We start from the raw sequence: 23,147 nt of genomic DNA, 5'->3' as shown, positions 1-23,147 counted from the left end.
ATGTGAGTTACTTTCTCAAATTCTAAATTACTTTACCCATTGGGGAAATAACTATATACCTTACTTTCCTGATAGCTTTCTTTTGGGATCAAGCCAAAATATATATACTGGAAGCCTTTTCCCTGAAGAATTCAAATACCTTAATGAAGTAATTATATTTAAAAAAAAACTGATTTGCTTGAGGCATCAAGGAGTATACAAATGTGAAGAGAGGGGTCTGTCAGAAAGATTAGTGTGCATAGAATAGACCAGTGCCCTGAAGCGCTTGTTTTTACCATGAACAAGCTTTCTACTTAGCTTCTTTTTAGTTTACATTCCCTAAACTTATCAAATTAAGCTCTGATCTTAATTTGGTTTTACAAAGAGGTCACTCTTTGGGTATTTCCCACTGAGATCTAATGATTGACTCTCTGATATCAAGTGATTAATTCTTCCCAAGCCTAATCTGTCCTTATTTAATTGAATAGATACAATATCTGTGTTTGGAGAAAAAATTATAAACCTTGCTACTGAGAGGAGGTAATAGTAACCGTGAGAACTTTTTTAAACATCGGTCCCTTATTCAAGTTTGCTCTTTCTCCATCAGAGTCTTTTAAATAGGGTCCTAAATGGTAACTCACCAATTTTAGGTTGACTCTTCCATGGTCAATTGAACATCTGGTGTCTGGAGTTTGGGACTAGAGTTGCTCTCTTCCCCAGGGACACTGGCTTAAATCAAGCTTCACAGGAGTTTTTACGCTTTAATCTCTAGCTCAATTTCAAAATTTACTTGGTTTCTCAATTTCCATATATCAGTAGCTCATTCCTCCTAAGACTTACTGCTCTTTGTTCAAAATTTGTCTTTTCCCCCTCAATGGTGGCCCTTGCTTCTTAATAAAAATCACCTAACTTATTTTTTCAGTCATTCATGTTGCTTTTTGGAAATCACTTATTTTTCACTGTTGTCTTTCTCATCATTGCACAGGTAGTATTTTTGTTTCTGTTTTCTGATACAATTCAAAATAAGTACCCAACAATTCTTAACTTACCACAACATGCACAAGGTAACTGTACATTATGCAAAGGAAGTCATCATTCAACAAATATCTATTCGCTCCCTATTATACCACTTGGTTCATCAAATAAGAAAAACAAAGTCTTTGTCCTTGTGGAGTTAGACTAATTTGAGGACAAACATTAAAAAACTAGTTACATAATTTGTATTTTTTATTTATAATTGGAATAAATGCTAATGAAAAAAACAAGGGGTTAAAAGAGTGGATAATAAGGAAATAAGACTTAGTTTGAGGAGATATTGTCTCTAAGAGTTGTTAATTTCCAAAGCTATATTATGGGAAATAAAGTTATGTGTCATATTACCCCACACAAATTTTCTCATTGGGTGCATGGAGTGTGAGATACAATGATGGCACCATGGACAACTATAACTCCATCATGAAGCCCAAAGTGACTTTATCAGATTAAAGGTGGGGCAACATGTAATCTGATAAGATTGAAAGATATTTCTTGGATAGAGTTCTCAAAGTAGACTGATAAATTCCAGCTACAAATCAGTACTTTTTTTTTTTTTTGTCTAATCTCTTGGTTAGTAACTAACTTTGTGTCTGTGGACAAATCATTTAATTTCACCAGACCTCAGGTTTCTCATCTTTAAAGTAGAAGACTGAGCCAAGCCTGTGAATTTAGTTGGTATTTGTCATCTTTGATCTCCCCAAGCCCCAGTTTAACAGGATTGGAAAAATAAATCTTCATTATCCATCAAGTGTCACCACTCCATCATTACAGCCAACAGTAGTTTTAAAAATAATGTAATTCATACCTTTTGTGAATGCTTCCCCAAGAGGCATTGATGTTCTCTGTTATCATGTGTACTTTTCTTGTATCATCTGTAGAATAATCCCGGAGAAGTTTCAGGGCCAAGTCATTTGCCACATCTACATTTATCTGCCACTGGCGGAGGTCTTTGGCCAACTGCTATAGATTTGTTTAAGAAAGAGAATGAGTGTCAGTTTTATTCTGAAATCTCTAGCTGAAAGTTTCTTAAAATACTTTCAAAAATAGTTTCAGAATTCTCAGGTCACAAGACGTCTATATGATTTCTTTTAACCTGCCATGTGATTTAGTCAATCGTGACAGGATAAGCTAACCTACTTTTAATGACAAAATTTTTCAAATGCAGTACCTTGAGCAGTAACCAGTTATCAGGTATTTCAGTTTAGTAGTAATTAATTGTTTTTATCACAAGACAGAGCAAACTATACAAATAATTTTTAGTACGTGACATATAACAAAATTTGAAGATTAAAAAAATCTCATGCATTTCTTTCACTCTTTATTAACTTGTTGAATTGTTTATGTAATTAGTGCCATCTACTGGCATTCAACTAAACCTGCATACAGAAAATATTGAACAAAAGAACAGTGCTGTTATTGTAGTCATTAACTTTTTTGAAGGATTAAAATATTTTGAATATATTCTACGTTAAAATTAGAATAAATGTCAAAATATAAGAATCTTGCTAAACCAAATCACCAATGTTTTCTCCTTTGTCTTTGGTAGTGAATTGTTATCAAACTAGCCCTTTCATTACTTGAAAAATATTTCAAAGAAAGAAGTTGACCAACAAAAGGTTTTATTTAGGAACATATCAAACTGAAATTTTTATTAAACATTCTGCAAGTTCATGGAAGAGCTTCTCAGCATTAGGATAATATTAAGTTTTGTAAGATAACTGTATCAAATATCACATTGTGAGTTAAGTCATTAACAAATGAACATAAGACTAGGAGCAGGCAATTCAAACAAGAGAAAAGAAAAACAATTATAAAAAAAGAAAAAACTGGTCCATTGCCTTGCTAGAGTCTGATGTGGCCATGTGCTCTTTGAGGCATGGCTGTCGCCATGCTTCCTGGCTTTGGTCCCCCTCCCCCACCTTGGGGAGGTGAATCTTCTCTCTTCCTTCTCTTTCTCTCTTTAATTTACTTTTAAATAAACTTTTCTTCCTTAACCTTTTGTGTGTCGCAATTCTCTCGGGGTTGCCGGCGCGCACTTCTGGCTTGCCAGCCCCGGCAGTGCTGTGCGCCTCCCTGCATCTCTCCTCTCTCACCCGGTTCGTCCGTACCCTAACGTTTTTGGAGGTTCCACTGAGATCTCTCTCTCTCTCTCTTTCATATTTCCTAACTGGTGACCCTCTGTGAACTGTGTTGAAACTTGGTGGCAATTGAAGGCTCTGGCTGAGGCTACACTTCAGCATGCTGAAAGGCTCCAAGGAAAGACATCAGATCGCTGTGGCCCGACTGGGTGAGGGACTAAGGCTAACTCTTTGCTTCCTTCTAGCCAAGATCTGTAAGTTTCCCCGTGGACTGAGCTGGATCTCGGAGGACAACTGATGGTCTCTGCCTAGGGCTACTCCCCAGGGAGGCAAGAAGGTCCCCGAAGGAAAGTTCGGACCGCAAGCATCCGTACGGGTGGGAGATGAAGTGCTTGGTTTTCTTTACTCCTTTCCTCTCTGGCTGGCGAAGTAACCCCACGAAGGACCTTGAAACTCCAACAGCTGCATGGTATGCCTTTCTGCACCTTTGGTAAGTCATCCCCCTTTTTTTCATCCACATACACATATTTGAATGGTGTTCTTGGACTGCCCTTTGTTCGGATGACTTTCTGGGTCTCTCGGGTTTCCGGTTCCGTCTTGGAAGACTCCTAGCAAGGGTCGGGGACCTAGTTGCTCAAAGTCCTGGTACCAGGCCTTCCAAGACATGGTGGAGCATGCATCCGGCAAGCTCCAGTGAGCACAGGGATGGGAGGACGCTCTCTCCCTGCTGACTCTCATCCTCTGCGCTGATTCCTTTGAACCTGTTGGGGATGCCCGGCAGGGGATCTGAACGGGACAAGGCCCAGAAAACATCCATGATACCAAGAGCCCATGCCAATAGTACCCGTTTCCTTTTGCGCGCTCTTGGCCGTCTGTTTGGATGACTTTATGGGTCTTTCATAAAGCCCAGAAACATCCATGATACCAAGAGCCCATCCCAACTGTCCTTTTACTACAATACTGCTTTGCAGCCCTGGCACCGGGTCTGGCTCACCTTGCCCCAGCTGACTTTTTCATCTGGTGAACAAGAACGGGGAAATTCCACAATATAAGATATTCAGGCCTTTTATGAGTTAGTTCCCACCCAGATGTTTGTTCTTCTTGCAGCATTTCTGTGTTGTCTCCCCAGACCCCATTGCCCATAGGCTCACCAGTATTACAACTCCAATTCCTGCCTTCAAACTATCAACTCAAAGTCTAACCCAGCTGGTTTCACTCCTCCTGTCTCTTATAATCTGCTTTTGCTATGCCATTCTCCATTCTCTTCTCGTCCTCCACCTTTACCTGTGGAGGAGTGGCTGGCGTATCCGCCCGGGTGCCTAACTCTGGCCTCCAGTCTTTCTCCTTTGTCTTTGGAGGAGGGGCCGGTGCCAAAGGCCGTGGCACCTAACCCCAGCCTCCAGCCTTCTCGCCCTTCTTTCCCCCAATGCTTGATAACTCCCTGGTGGCAGCCCTACTAGCTGCAGCAAGTCACCACTCCCCCACTACATGTTCTTGGGAAGCCCATTCAGGTTTCCACATAGCTTAATAGGCCTCTACTCAGGGGGGTGGCTGAAACAAAAGGATATCAAAGTTCTTATTTGGTGTTTTCTTATGATAAATCTCTTTCAAGTTATATCTAAACTGGGACTATATCAACCATCCCAGACAAAAGTAAAGGGATTATGTAAATCCTGTTAACTAACTACAAAAAGGTCAATTGTAATTTTAATGTTTTTCCAACCAAACTTGCAAGTGTTCTAGTAAAATATTACTTCCAACTTTACCATGTGTTAACATTAGTGCTAAATAACACCAATTTGTTATATCTGGCTCACTAGCTAAAGTTGTATTTTATAAACAAAAGGTTAAATTACCTGTTGTGCCCGACTAACACCCTCTTCTGAGAAAGGTAAAACTTTAAATGCTAAACACCCTGTGTGATATGATAAGGTTTAAAAACTTACCATTCCTACCTGGTTAAGTCACTTTTACTAAGCCTAGTACCTCTGCCAGACAGGTAAAATACTGGGAACTCTGTGTGAGCACAATAAGGATGGAAACTGATCACTCTCACCTAATTGTCCACATCTTAATTCATAAGGGTTTTTTTTTTAACAACTTTGCCTGTTCATAATTACAAATAAGTAGGCACAGATCATTTTACATCCATGTGGTCTATTCACTTCAAAGGGTTTTATATCAAACCGTTACAGACAAATAATCAAAATGTCCTATGTGTAACCTATTGAAAAGAAATTTTGAGGTTTTTTTTTCTAGCTAAAACACTAGAAAAACAACAGGGAACCAACAAGGAGGGCAGCAGAACCAGAGGGTTAAAGAGGCACCGCAATTGGCAGTCACCATTAGTGACAAAACTCCAACTGCCCGTCAAACACCTGGTAAGAACAAGCCGGCTAAGGGGATGGTGCCCATTGCTTATGGGTACAGTCTATGGGGGCACTGAAAGCATAGTTGCCCCCAAAAGGCCTTAACTTCCTGTCCACTGTTCAGGCCAAAGATCCATTGGGAAGCACATGCACTCTCTTCTGAAGAGAGGGGAGAACACTTGGCTCACAAATGGTGGCCACTTATGGAGGTCTGCAAATCTACTAAACTGCTTGGCACTGGCTCACCATCACCCCAACAATCCCTCAGGTAAACAGGGCACTGGAACCCAAATTAATTTCTCAATTTAACACAGGTGCCAGCCTTTTGGTCCAGGCTATCCATGTTGAAATCATAGAGCCTTATCCAAAAGAATTTTCTCCTTTAAACAAAACAGAGGGGGGAAGAAAGAGACAAAATTCAACTAGCCCTCACCCACTGTCTTTGTTACAAAAAAGTGAGGTACTTTCTCCCCCACTGTCTTTGTCACAAAAAAAGCGAGGTTTTTTTTTTCTTTTCAAAATCTTTGGACTATCATTTTGGCTAAATAAGTGACTTTTACAGTAACTACTGTGATTTTGTGTTATAACATTATGCTTTAAAAAACTTTAATACTTAAACTCTTAAAAGTTCTCAATTCAGTCTCTCTAGGGTGAGATGAGAAGCAAGCTCCAGGAACCACACCTGCCCCACACCCTCCTCCTGAATTCCCTGCAGACCAGGTACAAAAATTACTATCCAACATAGAATGAATGGCAAAATAACCTGGGCTTCACCCTCTATCATATCAATTGTTGTAAAAGTATATCAGATCTATTATAAAAAAAAAAAAGGAAACCGTTTTCTCTTGCCAATGTTTACCTGTTTTGAATTTTCAATTTAAGCTTCAACCTAACTACATTTCTAATGTTTTCAATTTTTCTTTCTTCAGACTTTGTCAAAGTGGCTGTATTTCCTTGTTAAGGTATAACTATAGATAACCTGCAAGAGAATATTTCAACTTACGTTAATGAATTAGAAGCTTTGGCTAACCATACATATGATGTACAGGACTACTTTCACTTTTTCAGAATTGCTTTCGAACAGTAACTTTTTTCATTATTGTTTATTTGGATCTAATGAAACATCGAGCGAGAGCACAGGCAAAAATTATTAAGCAAATGATATTTGTTAAGGTTCTGCCATTTCCTGTTTGTGCCCTTGGAAATAGATAGGTAGGGACATTGCTATGGCCCCATCTCAGCAGAAAGTAGATACAGAAGAAGGATCTTCGCCCCATTTCCCAGGATCATAAGAATATTTCCAAGAGCAGGAGTGGGGAATGAAAGGACAGACCAAGAGTGGGAAGTCATTTTTCATCTTGTTCTTAACCTCTGACACAATGATGAGAAAATAGAAGCTGTGCTTTTGGAGAAATGCACACTTTGGTATAATTAACTTTACTGATTTTGTCTTTTCAGAAACAGACTTCCAGGTATCTGAGGTATCTCATAGTGGCAATCAAGCTTGCCTAGAGTAAAGGGAATTTACAAGGTCTAAGACATTATGCATTGGGCAAGGATTGTTAAAGTCATGAAACTTGTAATTACAAAAGTTATAACCACTCAGAAGGGGAGCAGGTGGGGATTCAATCTTCCAGTACATTGGGCACTATCTACAAGGAAGCCAAGGATCCCCCAAAGCTACCTATTAGGAATACCTAGGAGATAAGGGGAGGTACACCCTCCATTAGGTCTAAGGAATGTCATTTGGGAAGGTGCAGGAGAATTAGAATCCTTGTCACGCCCTTCTCTAGGGGCTATGATAATGTGGGTGAACATTAATGGGTCTCTGTGCCACAGGTTCTCCAAGACATTCCACAGGTGGTTGATAAGTAAGTTACAGCAGTCACAGCATTCACGTGCAAAATCTCCTTTAGATACAAGATCAGGATACCCCAAATGACCACCCCATCTTTGGTCAAGGAATTTGTGAATTGCTAATGTCTAACAAATCTCTTACAGGAACCCCTCCCTGCCTCCTCGGGTTGACCTAATCAGGCCTCTGTGAACTATGTGACACAAATAAGCCCCACCATGGCAGCAATCACATGACTAACCCACCCATCTGCCTGCTGTCCATCACCTGACATCATCAGTACCTGTGCTTGTCTGCCCCTTTGTGATAACGTGGAAGCAGACCACCACTCAATCACCTTAATGACCTCCCCCTATCAAGGGGAATGGTTAAAAATACTCAACCACAAGCAACCGGGGGCCATTGCCTTGCTAGAGTCTTGTGTGGCCATGTGCTCTTTGAGGCATGGCTGTCGCCATGCTTCCTGGCTTTGGTCCCCTTCCTCCACCTTGGGGAGGTGAATCTTCTCTCTTCCTTCTCTTTCTCTCTCTAATTTACTTTTAAATAAACTTTTCTTTCTTACAAAAAAGAAAAAAACTAATATTCTATTGTGTATCTGTACCACATTTTCTAAAGAAGTACAAAATCATTGACTTCTCAGCAAATTGGATGGAGTTGGAGACCATCGTTCTTTGTGAGCTATCAAAGAGACAAAGAACCACACACTTCATGTTCTTATTCATAAGTGGGAGTGGGACCTGAACATTAATCATAATAGCACAAGGGAGGGATCAGCAGTCGCTGAACATTGCCAGGGGAGGGAGGATGGGAAGGAGGGCACATAACAACACAAAGTGTACTTGGTTCTAAACCAGGGGAAGTGAGGACCAGTTGGAGGCCCACACTTTATCTGCCAATACATTATTTATGTACCTAATCTTGACTTATAACCCACATCGTTATAATAAAATAAAGTAAAAAAGAAAAAAGTTATCTTTCAAGTAATAAAAATGGAGTATTAAATCAAGGAGGTCCAATCTGACACCAATTAAATTAACAAAAAAATAAAATTCAAGCCGGGCTTGGTGGCTCAGCCTGTAATCCCGCGCCTTTGGGAGGCTGAGGTGAGTGGATTGCCTGAGCCCGCGGGTTCGAGACCCGCCTGGACAGCGAGACCTCATCTCTACAATAAATCAAAAAATCAGCCGGGCGTGGTAGTGCATGCCTGTAATTCCGGCTACTTGGAAGGCTGAGGCGGAAGGATCACCGGAGCCCAGCAGGTCGAGGCTGCGGTGGCCGGAAGCGGCCACTGCACTCCAGTCTGGGCGACAGAGTGAGACTTCAACTCAAAAATAAATAAATAAATAAATAAAATAAAATTCAAAGCTGAAAAAAACTGGTAAAGTAAGCACATTCATGTACTGTATTGGGAGTGGTATCTATTAGTGCAATGTGGCAATAGATGAAAAGTGACATTCAAGTGCTTATTCCCAATGACCCAGTGATCTCATCTTTGTTACTTTAACTTATTAAAATATTCAAAATATGCTAGAATATCCTAAATATACTATAAGTTTAAAAATATTATTTACCAAAATAGTAAAAAACGAGAAATAACTTCGCCATTTAATGCAGGTACATTAAAAGAACACAATACAGCAACCCAATGGTCCAATATGTAGTAAATGTACACAGTAATCACTGTAAAAAGCACAATTTGATTGTGTAAAAAGTAGAATGCAATTTTCATCTGCACTGTGTGTGTGTGTGTGTGTGTGTTTTTAATTCTGTAAGAATACATAGTCATGAGCTGGAAGCAAAACAGAAGAAACTGAAAATAACTGGTGTTCCTGAAAATAAAAATAATTTTGTTTCAAAAGTTTTTTTGTGTGTTAGTATGATGTTTACATATTAAAAATCAGATGCTAGAAATTTTAACTAGTGTGGTTGGCTGGGCCCCTATCACTTGAAAATATATAATGTGTATACATTCTGACATTTCTCAGTTAACTAAAACATTCTATTCTAGAATTAAATTAAATAATAGCATTTACTACATATAGCAATTAAACTCAGACTGCCAAATGATTATTAAGAAGCTAAGGCAAATATCACTGACTACTGACTTTTACTGCAAAAACAGAAGACAGTTTCTAAAGACAGTATAGTTACTGCTACTACAAAGCAATTAAAATTTATCCTTGTGGAATACTTTTCTTTCCTTCTATACTCCTTTTTTTTTTAATCAAGCACTGTAGCTTCTGTTTTCCACTTTTCAGATCGCCACACTATTTGAAAGCCCTTCTGAGGTGACTCCTCCCAGAGGCTTGTCTTTTCTAGAAATTTCCCAGGGCACAAAATTATCCCTTCTCTTCTTCCTCTCCTCAAGTAAGCCAAACCTAAAGTGATAAAAATGAGGTATACCAAGGTATGAAAGACCAGTTGACCATTATTATCCAGAAGGTGATATTTGCATTTTAAAAGAAGAGATTATCTATCACCTATTAAATCTCTAATTAATAGCATAAGCACCTATACAACTGATACCAATAACTTGGTTACCTTTTTCCAAGTGAGTTCCTTTTTTAAAAAGGATTCAATTGTTAAATAAATACTTATGATGAACCAACATCAGAGCACATATGTATAAGCTTAGGGATATAAAATAAAAATTTAAAAAACAGTAAATACAATCATTTAGTTTAATTAGGCAAGTTAAGTAATCTTGGAAGGGACCCCTCACACATTGGCTGCTCTTTGAAAAGTCTAGATATGAAGAAATATTCTTCATATGGTTTCAAGGGTACATACATATGTTCTAGTCCATAAAATCGTATGAATTAAATATGTACAGTTTTTTATATCCATCACACCTCAAAAAAGCTGTTAAAAATTTAAACAATAAATTGCAGATTGTGTCTGTGAATCTAAAAAATAATCTATACATCATCAAAATACCTAAAATTTCAATATGCTAGAATTTTCCAAAATCTCTGAAGGAAACAGCAAGCTAGTGTTAAATTAGAGACATTATAGAAGAAAGGTAATAAAAGAGTGTGACTTGACTTCCAACTAGAGCTTTTAAAATATATTTTAATGCTTGTAAGGTAAAAATGTACACCTTATATAGTTTTCTCTAAAATTGTATTCACAATGAAAGTTAGACTTTTAAACCTAAGGATATCTTGATTGCGCGCTAACCCTCACTGAACACTGCCCAGGTTTTGTGAGAACGTAGGATTAAAAGAAAAACTTCCACTGACCTTGACTGACATTGAGAGGGCTAAGGCCCTTATCTAAACACAAAGGTTCTCAAGGGCAGCATTCTTTTCTCCCTTCTTAAAGACATTCATCAGAACAGATTGGTTTCCTTTTCTCCAATATGCTGACCATTTTGAGCTTTGCCCAAGTGTCATTCGCACGAGGAAGCATGACCTTGACCAGCTTTGCTGGTGTAAATTTCACCACTGTGAAATTTACTACTAAATAACTCCAGACCTCAGAAGGAGTGTAAATTCAAAAATACAATAGACTTCACACACACACACCCTTTTCTTGTTCTGAATTCCATTTACAATGGTGTACACTACAGGGAGTTGTTTGTGTGGTGATCATGGTGTGTGAAGAAATTTAAAATACTGTGAGCACTAACCTATAAAAAAAAAGATTGACTGTGGGTATATATGTGTGTGAGTGTGTATGTATGTAGTTTCTATGAAGAACAGAATATGCTATATCTCCCAAAGATTGTGTCCCCAACCAGGAAAGGAATATTTTATATTTAAACCTAATATGATGCTGGGCAATATGTACTTGGTATATATACACAGTATTTATACATATATTCATATATTTACATATATTTGTAGAGACAGGGTCTTGCAATGTTGCCCAGGCTGGTCTCGAACTCCTGGGCTCTAGCAACCCTCCGGTCTTGGCATCACGAAGTGCTGGGATTACAGATGTGAGCCACTGTACTTGGGCGGTACACAGTATTTAAAGCAGAAAAATGATTGTAGACTATGAGACAACCTGAATTAATTTTTTAAATGTTGGGTATTTTTCTTTCTATTTTAATGCTTGTTTTCTCTCATATTTTTATTTGTAAGAACTTATTTTAGGGATATTGGACTTGTATGAGAGAAAAGAAAAGAGGAAGAGAGTGGCTAAAAGTCTAGATAATAGAATATGCCTGCTGGGTTTGAATCCTGGGTTTGAATCCTGGCTTGACCCTTTAGTAGTTATGTAACAAATGGAAAAGTTTGTGGCTCAGTTTCCTCCTCTGTGCTACAGTTTCCTCCTTTGTTAAATGGGAATATTAACAATATTAACCTGGAAAGATTATTATGAGGATGAACTTAGAAAATTCAGGGAGAACACTTACAAAGGTACCTAACATAACCAAAGCATTAAAGAAATATTATCAATCACCATCATCATCACTACTGCTACTAGTTCTACTACTATTTTTATTTATTATTATTTATTTATTTATTTATTTGAGTTAGAGTCTCACTCTGTCACCCAGACTGGAGTGCAGTGGCCGCTCCCATCTACTGCAGCCTCGACCTGCTGGGCTCCGGCGATCTTTCCGCGTCAGCCTTGGGAGTAGCCAGAACCACAGGCGTGTGCTACCATGCCTAGCTAATTTTTGATTTATTGTAGAGATGAGGTCTTTCCAAGTTGCTCAGGCGGGTGTCAAACCCACAGGCTCAGGTAATTCACTCACCTCAGCCTCCCAAAGAGCTGGCATTACAGGCTGAGCCACCGAGGTCGGCTCTACTACTATTTTTAATGATTCAGACTATATTCACCAGTGTGAGCCCTTACTAAATGCAAAGCAAGTAGCTTGCTGTTTTATAGATATTGTCTACAAATGCTGTAGCTCCAAAAGTCTCCCTTTAACTTGGAAGATAAAAATGAGTACATAGCCCTATCATTAAAATTTTAAGGTTGAATATTGGCTACATTTCCTTTTAAAATGTGTTTTGGGATATTCACCTACAAGTGAAATAAATGTTTGTTCCGGGTGAACTATTATTTAAATTTTTAATGACCATGTCTCAAAGGAACTTCACGAAAGGCAGTACAGAGTAATGAAAAGGCATCTTCCTGAGACGCCTGGCTTGTTCACTGTCTTGCAGTTTGATCTTAAGGAAATCATTAACCTTTGTGGTCCAGTTCTGTCATATGTAAAATAGAATGGGGTTACTTCTCTGCCTATGTCTCAGGACAAGCCTGAGACATCAAATCCAAAATCAAATTGCTTAGATAATTATAAAACAGGATCTTAATATATTTATGGACAAAACATTCTACATACTTGATTTCTGGCATTCATGAATTAAGGGACTCGTGCAAAAATTTAGCTCTGTGAGCTAACCACTAAGAGATTATTAGCTTTTAGACCGCTCACAATTTCTTGGAATTTCTTTTCTTTTTTTTTTTTTTGAGTTGGAGTCTCACTCTGTCGCCCAGACTGGAGTGCAGTGGCCGCTCCCGGCCACCGTGGCCTCGACCTGCTGGACTCCGGCGATCCTTCCGCCTCAGCCTTCTGAGTAGCCGGAATTACAGGCATGCACTACCACGCCCGGCTGATTTTTTTGATTTATTGTAGAGATGAGGTCTTACTGCCCAGGCGGGTCTCGAACCCGCGGGCTCAGGCAATCCACTCACCTCAGCCTCCCAAAGGCGCGGGATTACAGGCTGAGCCACCGAGCCCGGCTTGGGATTTCTTGCTAGCTGGCTTCTAGCTGGGTTAGGCCATGAGAGGCCCTGGTGGGAGATAGAAGAGCAGGAAGAAGAATGAAGCTAGAGAACTTTCCCCCTTCTCTGTCTGGGCAGTGTCTCTTTTGTGCCTCAGTTTCCCACTGGACAGTCCCTCCCTCTGTAGTTCTAGTACCTGCTGTGAAATCCTCACAGAGGTTGAGCTAGCACCAAAGGCTCTGGTTTCTGGGCTTTGATAAAACTTGTTGGTTCTCCAGCCCTTGAGTTGGTAACTGCTTCCTAAAGTTGCTAAACTCTGGGTTGCCTCATTATCATCTGTTGGGTTTCTCAGCTCTGTCATTCCTCATGGAGCCAGTCCTCTGTATTCAATTTCCTCTGTTTGAAATATCTAGTGTGGTTTCCAGACTAATCTCTGATGATACAAACGGAAAGAAATCTCAGCAAATTATCCTACCTAGAATTCCATTGGGGAAATTTAATACATCAAGCATCAAGCATCAATTTCATGAAAGATCAGACTATACAACTTGCATCCTTCTCTCTAGTCTCAGAGGAAGAGGCGACTTTTCTGCTATTGGAAGTTGATTTCACCATCTGGGCACTCATCTATTCTTGGATCCTCCTCCATATACTCCCTCTCTCTTTGTGTGTTCCAACTTTTTCCCTCTCTGCAGAGTCCTTTTCCACAGCCTTCAAACATAAGTGTCTCTCTCATCTTTTTTTTTGAGTCGGAGTCTCACTCTATTGCCCAGTCTGGAGAGCAGTGGCATAGTCACACCACCACAGCCTCAACTTGCTGGTCTCAGGCAATCCTTCCGCCTCAGCCTTCTAAGTAGCTGGAACTACAGGCTCGTGCCACCACGTCCGACTAACTTTTTGATTTACTGTAGAGATGAGGTTTCTCCAAGTTGCCCAGGCTGGTCTTCGAACCTGTGGGCTCAGGCAATTCTCTCACCTCGGCCTCCCGAAGTACTGGGATTATAGGCATGAGCCACCGCGCCTAGCCCAGTTTGGCAATCCTATGGTCATATATTCGGTTGGTTAAACTTAAGTCAAGCTAGAAGAAAATGTGCTTTAAACAACAACAAAAATCTGCACTCTATCATTTTCTTTCCTTTCTTAGTCACACTCTTTAGAGGGCAAATGTTCACTCATTGCCTCAACTTGCTTACATTCCTGCCATTCTCCAGTTTATCAAAATCAGACTTCTGCCATCACGATTTCAGGAAAACAATTCTAACAAAAGTCACTATGGCAAGTAGAAGTATTGGCCCTAATTCTTTACCTCTCCCTGTATCCATGCTCTTTGCTATGTAATGTTGAAGTTCCTGCTATAAATGGCAGTGTTTACGTCCATGTCCTTGACATTGAGATTGACTATGTGAGTTACTTTGCCTAATCCTAATAGGATGTTAACAGAAGTGACACAAACAGAGACTTGAAATATGTTTGTGCAGTGGAGTGGAGCTAGCCCTTTTACACTTCTCCATCACCATAAGCCCAATGTGTTCTGGGCTAGCCTGCTCATCCCAGGAGGGGAATGAATAACATGCGGAGCACAGCCATTCCAATCATCCTGCAGCATAAAGAAGTGCCACACCACCCAAGACGTAAACACATGAAAAGGCAATCTAGGCTTATTGTTGTATGCCACTGACATTTTGGGGTTGTTATTGAAGCATTTTTATAAAAATAGTTAACTGAATCAGTCACCAATGGTCAATGCCTATGGAATGATTTAGGTTTTTATTTACTTGATTTATTTGCAGCAACAAGTGCTGTTAGCTATTTTCTCCTTGAAGTTCTTTTCTTTCTTGGCTCCCTTTGGGTTTCCTCTTAGGCTTCAAGTTTTTCCTTCTTTGCCTGTCCCTTAAATATTGATGCTCCCCAAGATGCTATCTCTAGCTCAGTCTTCCCCCTCTGATTGTAAGTGGATCCTCGCCTGAGCCCACGGGATCGAGACCCGCCTGGGCAACTTGGCGAGACCTCATCTCTACAATAAATCAAAAAAACAGCCGGGCATGGTAGCGCATACCTGTAATTCTGGCTACTCGGAAGGCTGAGGCAGAGGGATCGCCGGAGCCCAGCAGTTGGAGGCTGGTGTGGCCGGGAGCGGCCACTGCACTCCAGTCTGGGCGATAGAGTGAGACTCCAACTCAAACAAACAAACAAACAAACAAACAAACAAGTGGATCCTCTACTGGAGCAGGAGGCAGGAAGCATACCTGTAAAGGAGTTGTATCGTAATTATCTCATATTCAAATTTCTACCTCCATTGCCACTATCCTCATTTAGGTCCACACAATCCCTTGCTCAGATACTGCAATAATCTTTTTATTGGCTCCCTCCCTCCCTTCACTCTCAAACTGGCCTTCCATCAACATACAAGTGATTAAGTGATGTTTTTGTAATATAAATAGATCCTCATTGTTCCTCTGTGTAAAATCTTTCAATGGCTCTTTATTACCTACAATACGAAGTCTTAACTTCTCTCTTTGGATTATAAGGCCCTCAAATATATGAACCCTACTTACATATCCACTTTCATTTTTTGTTATCTCCTCTTTTTTGAGCAATCCCATAACTGAACACATGAAAATATAAAAGCACGAAAAGGTTAAGTGACTTGTTCAAAGTGACGTAGCGAGTTAGAAAAAGAGACATACAAAAATGCAGGCTTCTGGACTTTCAATTCAGGTTTCATTTCAGTTAAGGAAGCTACATACACCTTTAAAAGATTTTAAGGAAAATTATTTGGTTTATTATGAACATTGAGGAATATAAAATAATCTTCCTGATGATTATAGCATAACTGGAAAATTATTGTGTATAATAATAAAGATATTTCCGAAAAAGCAGAAAAATATGTATTTTGTTATTTAAAAAATCACTAAACAATTTATTCCTAAGAATGAATTAATGTTCTATTAATCCTTATTGGGAAAAGAGAAGTACAATTTCTTTCTTCGTTGTGTGAATTAAAATAACCTATAGAACCTCTTTATGGATTTATAATAGAAATGCTTAAATATCTGTAAGGAAGCTATTTCAAAAGTAAAGCCTCCCACCATTAACTTCGAGACTCATCTATTAAACCTCTGACATTACCAAACAACTCTGTTTCAGAAGGTAACACTCTATACAGGGGATACTATTTAAGAAAATGGCCCTCATTTTCCAGCTTACTGAAAATGATTAATCTTTTCAATAGCTTTGAGAACTACATACCACCGTTGTACTTTTTTGTCCTTTCAACAATGACTACAAGCTGAGAGCAGGCTAGTAAATGTGTTATCGGCCAACCCATTAGAGTTCCATTATTTTCTGTCTTACATGGCTTCATGTAATGAATTTTTATAATTAAACTAATGGCATACAATTTATTTTTCCCCCTCTTTACTTTCAGGCCCCATTTCTCTTCCAGATTCTTTGGAATAAGTTTTATACAAAAAGAAGGGAGGAGAGTCCTCCAAGTGCTTCATTACCTTAATTTCATTATGACATTTTAGAAAGTATTCTCTTTATCTGGGCTTTCTCTTTAATTTGCTAACTTTATTAAAAGGCTTAAGCAGTGTTGTAATTAACAAATCACTCAGATACCCCAGGCATCCAAGAGAAGCCTGGTTGAGAGAGTACAGAAATGGTTGGGTGGAAATGACTCCGGAGAGAATGCCAGAGGACAGATCTCCAGAAAATGGTATTTTTTCCAGCTGCTTTTCAAATCTCACGAGTCTACTGTGATAAACTGCATTATTATTTACAAATATTCAATGCCTTTTTATAACAAAGGATTATATATCTGCCTCCCGTAGTGAACTCAGGGATGGCCACATGACTCGTTTTGTTTACATGTCACTTTTAGGCAGGTTTAAGAACCATGTTCCCTGCCTCTATGATCATAAAAACAGCATCAAGGCAGAGTTATCATCAACAATAGTCCCTGTGACTAAGCTAAGTAGAATCCTCTTGCCAATCTACAATGGACATGTAACATGAGTAAGATATAAAATTTGTGTCAAGCCTCTAGACTTTGAGGTTGTTTGTTGCTACTGTAGCTTTACTTAGCCTTCCCTAACTGATACACCTACTCAGATAGGGTAGGGCAATTCTACTGTCTCAAGGTAGTCTGGGACCAGGGCCAAGGATAGAATAAAGTGGTATAATGACACTTAAAGAGCAGGATCACTTGCTCATAAATAGGAAACTACACAAACTTTGAGGAAACATCCAGAACAACATATCCCTGTTTTTCTGAGCTACAGGTAGCATCTTAGAACATATTTTGTAAGACAGAACCTGCTCATCTTGACCAAAAAAGAAAGCAGCTCTCTAGTTATCCTGTGATGGAGGCTACCGTGTAGGCAAGTGTTAAGGTCCACAAATATGGATGCATTTCTATGACTGACGAGGAATTTCATGAAAGATACAATGGAGACTATGTTTCTAAAGCTGTATTTATAAACTTGAAGAAATAAGAAAAGACCTGTAGTCTTAATAACATGCAGATACACCTATTAAAGCAGCTTTGCTGAGATATAGTTTACATACCATAAAATTCACCCATTTAAAGTTTAAAATCTAGTGGGTTTTTTGTATATTTACAGATTTGTGTGGTGATCATTATGATCTAATCTTAGAACATTCACTTCAGTTTGAAAAGAAACCCAAACCCATTAACAATCACTTACCTCTGCCCATTCTTCCCCTAGTCCCAGTCTTTACTTGATGTTTTATGGAAATAGATCTCATATAATATGTGGTCATTTGTGACTGGTTTCTGTCACTTAGCAGAATGTTTTTGAGGTTCATCCATGTTATAGCATGTATCTGAAATTCATTTCTTTTTTATTGCTGAATGTTAGTCCATTGTTGGGTATAGAAATTTTAAAAATATTCATTGGCTGATAGACATTTGGGTTGGTTCTTTTTGGCTATTATGAATGATGCTGCTATAGATATGTGCATAAAGGTTTTTTGGTTTGTTTGTTTTTGAGTTGGAGTCTCGCTCTGTCGCCTAGACTGGAGTGCAGTTGCTGCTCCCGGCCACCGCAGCCTCGACCAGCTGGGCCCCGGCAATCCTTCTGCCTCAGTCTTCCAAGTAGCTGGAACTACAGGCGTGCGCTACCATACCTGGCTAATTTTTGATTTATTGTAGAGATGAGGTCTCGCCAAGTTGCCCAGGCAGGTCTTGAACCTGAGGGCTCAGGCAATCCACTCACCTGCATAAAGGCTTTTAAAGTATGTACATACATTTTTAATTCTGTTGGGTATAAACCTGAGAGTAGAATGGTCATGCCATGTGGTAACTCCATGTTTAATACTTCCAGAAACTGCCAAACATTTTTCCAAAGTGGTTGTACCATTTTACATTCCCACTAATAATGTGTGACGGTTCTAATAATTTACATCCTTATCCACACTTGTTACTGTCAGTCTTTTTAAAATTTTAGCCATCCTAGTGGGTAAGAAGTGATATCTCACTATGGGCTTTAATTGCATTTCTTTTCTTTTCTTTTTTTTTTTCCTTGAGTCGGTGTCTCATTCTTTCACCCAGACTGGAGTGTAATGGTACAATCATGACTTTCGGCAGCCACCACCCCCTTCCTCAGGTGATCCTTCTGCCTCAGCCTCCCAAGTAGCTGGGACTACAGGAACATGCCACCATGCCTGGCTAATTTTTTATTTTTATTTATTTATTTACTTATTTTTGCAGAGATAAGCTCTCACTATGTTGCCCAGGCTGGTGTCGAACTCCTGGGCTCAAGCAATCCTCCTACTTTGGCTTCCCAAAGTGTTGAAATTACAAGCATGAGTCACTACAGCTACCATGGTTGCAAGGCTGCTGAGTTTTAAGGCTACTGTGGAGTTGGGAGAAAGTGATAGGAATGGGCCAAGTTAAAAAGACTCAAACCTTGGTGTTTTTACTGGAGTGTAGCATTTAAGAAATTGCTGCCAGCATTTGGTTAATACCCAGAGTTTAGAAAAGGCGATTTTGTCAGTCTTTGCCAGTATTTCTATTGCTTTTAGGGAAGAGCAGATTTACAGGGTTGCCACATTATATTTTTAAGCATAGAATAAGGTTAAACTGTGAAAAGAAAACTGGGGAAAATATAGTGCAATCAGAGCATAAAGTTATTCAATACTTGGTGACTCTGCATTAAGTATTTATACAACGTAGCAGTACCTGGGGAAACTAGCCCATTACTACCTGTGCTCTATCAGTGATGTAGGAAGCACTCTGTTTGTATGCTTTGAGAAGTTTAATAGCTTCATGCATACTTTAGGAGGAAAGGTACTATTAGGTTATTGATTCTTTTTTCTTCATCATGTAGCTTTAGAGGAGAACAAGAGGGAATAAAGAAAATGCATAAAGAAATGGTAGGTCCTGGCAAGAAGATTTCTGATCATGTTTTTTTTTTTTTTTTTTATATTGTACAAGAAATCTAAACCTTAAGCTACTAGAATGGGCCAATATGGTGATTTAATTTTGTACAACTCCCAAAAATAAATAAAATGTATAAAAGAAGAATTCAGTTTCCACTACTATGCATATCTTTATAATAGATATTATCTGATATCAAGTCTTCCCTTAATAAGTTAAAATGTAAGACTCTACTTTCAAATTTGAAAAAGTTTTCCCTGATTAATTGTTTTAGTAAAATAATTTGTGATCCTTAAATACTATCTTAGTTATAATATATAATAAGTTCAACTTTTAAAATTAATTATACGATTATAGAATATATATATTTCAAGTTCCCCAAAGAATATCTTAAAAAAACACAGACATTTTGCAGACTTAGAGATGTTTATTTAATAATTTGAAAATTATTGAATTTTTCGCTTCAGATAGTTTTAAGTATAATATAGCCAAATCAGCTAGGCTCAAACAAGATTTCACTTTTCTATTGAATTCATGTACTCTTAGCTCAGCCAAGCACAAAACAGCTAATGCTGTCACGTTTGAAAAGCTTTTATGCTGAATTTGACACAAAAGCAATCACAAAGCAGACAAAAAAGGAATTTCTCTTTCAAAAGCTGAAAGGGGGAAAATAAATGAAAACTCTGAGCCTGGCCAAATCTCTCTTGACACTGGAAAAGAAAGTTTGAAATGATCAAGAAATAATTTTTCCAAAGAATTCATCGCCAAGTTTGGACCAATTGTAATAGCCTAGGGAACAGGTTGTGAACTCAACCAAGGTTCTGCCAAATGAAATAAAGCCCACGATGATCACTGCTGGCAGGTTTGGGTGCCAATGACATACTATTTTTTCCTCTTGTGAAAGTTCTAAATGGCATCATCTCTCACAGGATTCTGTCATAGCCTACTGGCAAATATTTTGATTAGGATAAAAATCTTGTATGTTTTTGCCTAACATCTGTCTTTCCATCTCAAAAGAACATTATTCTTGTACCAGGATCATTGGAGAAGACAAAATGAAGCCATTTGGTTAAAAAAATTAACTACCTTCTAACTGCATTTTTTTTTTTTTGGTTTGTTTCAGAAAAATTAGAAAACTGGCTGATCACGTGCAGAAGAATGAAAAAGGATGCTTATCTTTCACCATAGGTAAACATTAACTCCAAATGGATCAAAGACTTAAACATAAAGCCCCAAACTTTAAGAATCTTAGAAAATACCCTTATGGAAACTGGAATAGGCATCCAATTCATGATCAAAACCACAAGAGCTCGTGACATAAGAGATAAGACAGATAACTAGGATCTCGTCAAACTGAAAAGCTTTTGCAAAGCAAAAGAAATCATCAAAAGAGCAGGGAGACAGCCCACAGAATGGGAAAAAATATTTGACAACTGCATATCTGATAAAGGCCTAATATCCAGGATCTACAAGGAACTCAAACATGCCGAAAGAAACAACAACAACAACAACAACAACAAAACAAACAGCCCCATTAAAAAGTAGGCAAATGACATGAATAGACATTTCTCAAAAGAAGACATACAAGCAGCCAACAGATACATAAACAATGCTCAGCCTCACTAATCATCTGAAAAATGCAAATCAAAACCACATTGAGATACCACTTAACTCCAATAAGAATGGCCATCATTAATAAAACGAAAAAACAACAGATGCTGGCGAGGGAGCAGAGAAAAGGGAATGCTTCTACACTGCTGGTGGGAATGCAAACTAGTTCAGCCTCTATGGAAAACAGTGTGGCAATTCTTAAAGGAACTAGAAATTGACCTTCCATATGACCCAGAAATCCCCCTTCTGGGAATATACCCAGAAGAACTTAAATCACTCTACAAAAAAATATACCTGCACATGCATGTTTATTGCAGCACTATTTACCATAGCAAAAACATGAAACCAACCATGTTGCCTGCCCATCGAAACTGGACAGTATAAAAGAAAAGGGGTACATAAACACAATGGAATATTATGCAGCCATAAAGAAGAACAAAGTTATGGACTTCGCAGCAACTTGGGTGGATTTACTGTCTATAATACTCAGTGATTTATCACAGAAACAAAGATCTGATTACCACATGTGCTCACTCATAAGCGAATCCTGAACATTTACCATAATACTATAAGAAAGGGATTGCCAGTAGTCGGAAACTACCAGGGAGGGGGCACATTACATTATTAAGGATACCTGATCTCAAACCAGGCAAAGTGGGGACCAACAGGAGGTTCAACCTTTATCTGTATGATAACCACTTGTATACCTAATCCTGAATTGTACCTCACATCTTTAAAATAAAACTAATTTTTTAAAAAGTTATATATCAAAGAAAGAAATTAAAATTATGCTATGGGTATCTTTTAATGACCTGCTAATTAATTATTGATCCTATAGACCATTTGCATTCTGTTCTTTCACAAATCAAGATGCTCCCATGGCTGTTTCCTTCCACCTTGACCATGCTTCCAAGATTGGTTATTTCCAGATGCCATTTCAGATTTATTTCTGTTTTGTGAATGGATTATTATTGTGCCCATTTCTTCTCCACCATTTTTTCAAACTGAGAGTAGAAGGTTTTCTAAATGTCAAACCAGCAAGGAAATAGTTAAATATGGAAACTAACAAAATAGTATCTAAAAATTAAAAATGATAATTATTAAAAACATTTAGCAACATTGATAAATATTTACATAAGAATGCTAAGTTTAAAAATCAGAATTCGAGCCGGGCTCGGTGGCTCAGCCTGTAATCCCGCGCCTTTGGGAGGCTGAGGTGAGTGGATTGCCTGAGCCCGCGGTTTCGAGACCCGCCTGGGCAGGCGAGACTTCATCTCTACAATAAATCAAAAAATTAGCCGGGCGTGGTGGCGCGCGCCTGTAATTCTGGCTACTCGGAAAGCTGAGGAGGAAGGATCGCCGGAGACCAGCAGGTTGAGGCTGCAGTGGCCGGGAGCGGCCACTGCACTCCAGTCTGGGCGACAGAGCGAGACTCCAACTCAAAAAAAAAAAAAAATCAGAATTCGAAATTTAACCTATATTATGAGGATGATTAAAATATATGTAGGTAAGAACTGGAAGAACTTATATACAAAGATTAGCAATTATAAATCACTAATATATCCAAATAACAATTTGAATGTGATGATGTTTGGCTGGATCGGGTATGGTGGCTTGTGGAATTTTAAAAGAGTATTACAAGGTTGGTGTTGTTGAAACATTTCCTTGTTGCTTTTTTGTGACAAGGTAGTCACAGCAATGGTGCTGCAAGGGAGGTGGGCTGCTGTAGTCATAGCACTTCAACTCTGTAGACGCACACTGAAGATTACCTCGTGAGGCTCACAGACTCTCTTGCTAATTGTAGACACAAGAGTCAGCAAGAAATTATGGAGCAAATAGATCCTGGTCAAATTATGCTATATCTTTTTGTGTCTATTGTGTCTATTGCCATGCTTTCTTCCTAAACGATAATTGTAAGCAATAAGGCAACTAATATCAATTAGTAGTGATTAAACATCAGATGTAAATACCTGATCTCCATTATTATTTGTTCCCTAACTTTTAGAAGAATTAAACTGTAGTTTCATTAAATATGAAGCCCAATTTACGATTACCTTTTTTTTTTTTTTGAGTTGGAGTCTCACTCTGTTGCCCAGACTGGAGTGCAGTGGCTGCTCCCGGCCACCACAGCC

General features: G+C 38.7%; 1 protein-coding gene across 1 annotated transcript in view; it reads right to left on the bottom strand.

The window, feature by feature from the left end:
* LOC103251561 (dystrophin-like) overlaps positions 1-23,147 on the bottom strand; it is a gene marked incomplete at both ends in the record, with an annotated part of 504,158 nt that overhangs the window by 188,759 nt on the left and 292,252 nt on the right. The window contains one exon of the mRNA XM_008050158.1: positions 1,820-1,974. Coding sequence (XP_008048349.1) covers positions 1,820-1,974 — 155 coding nt within the window. The remainder of the gene's footprint in view (positions 1-1,819; positions 1,975-23,147) is intronic.

This window comes from Carlito syrichta, unplaced genomic scaffold (genome assembly GCF_000164805.1).
Source record: "Carlito syrichta isolate Samal-C Ts95f unplaced genomic scaffold, Tarsius_syrichta-2.0.1 Scaffold58783, whole genome shotgun sequence".
Lineage (NCBI taxonomy): Eukaryota > Metazoa > Chordata > Mammalia > Primates > Tarsiidae > Carlito > Carlito syrichta.
This window is presented reverse-complemented; position numbering and strand designations above follow the sequence as displayed.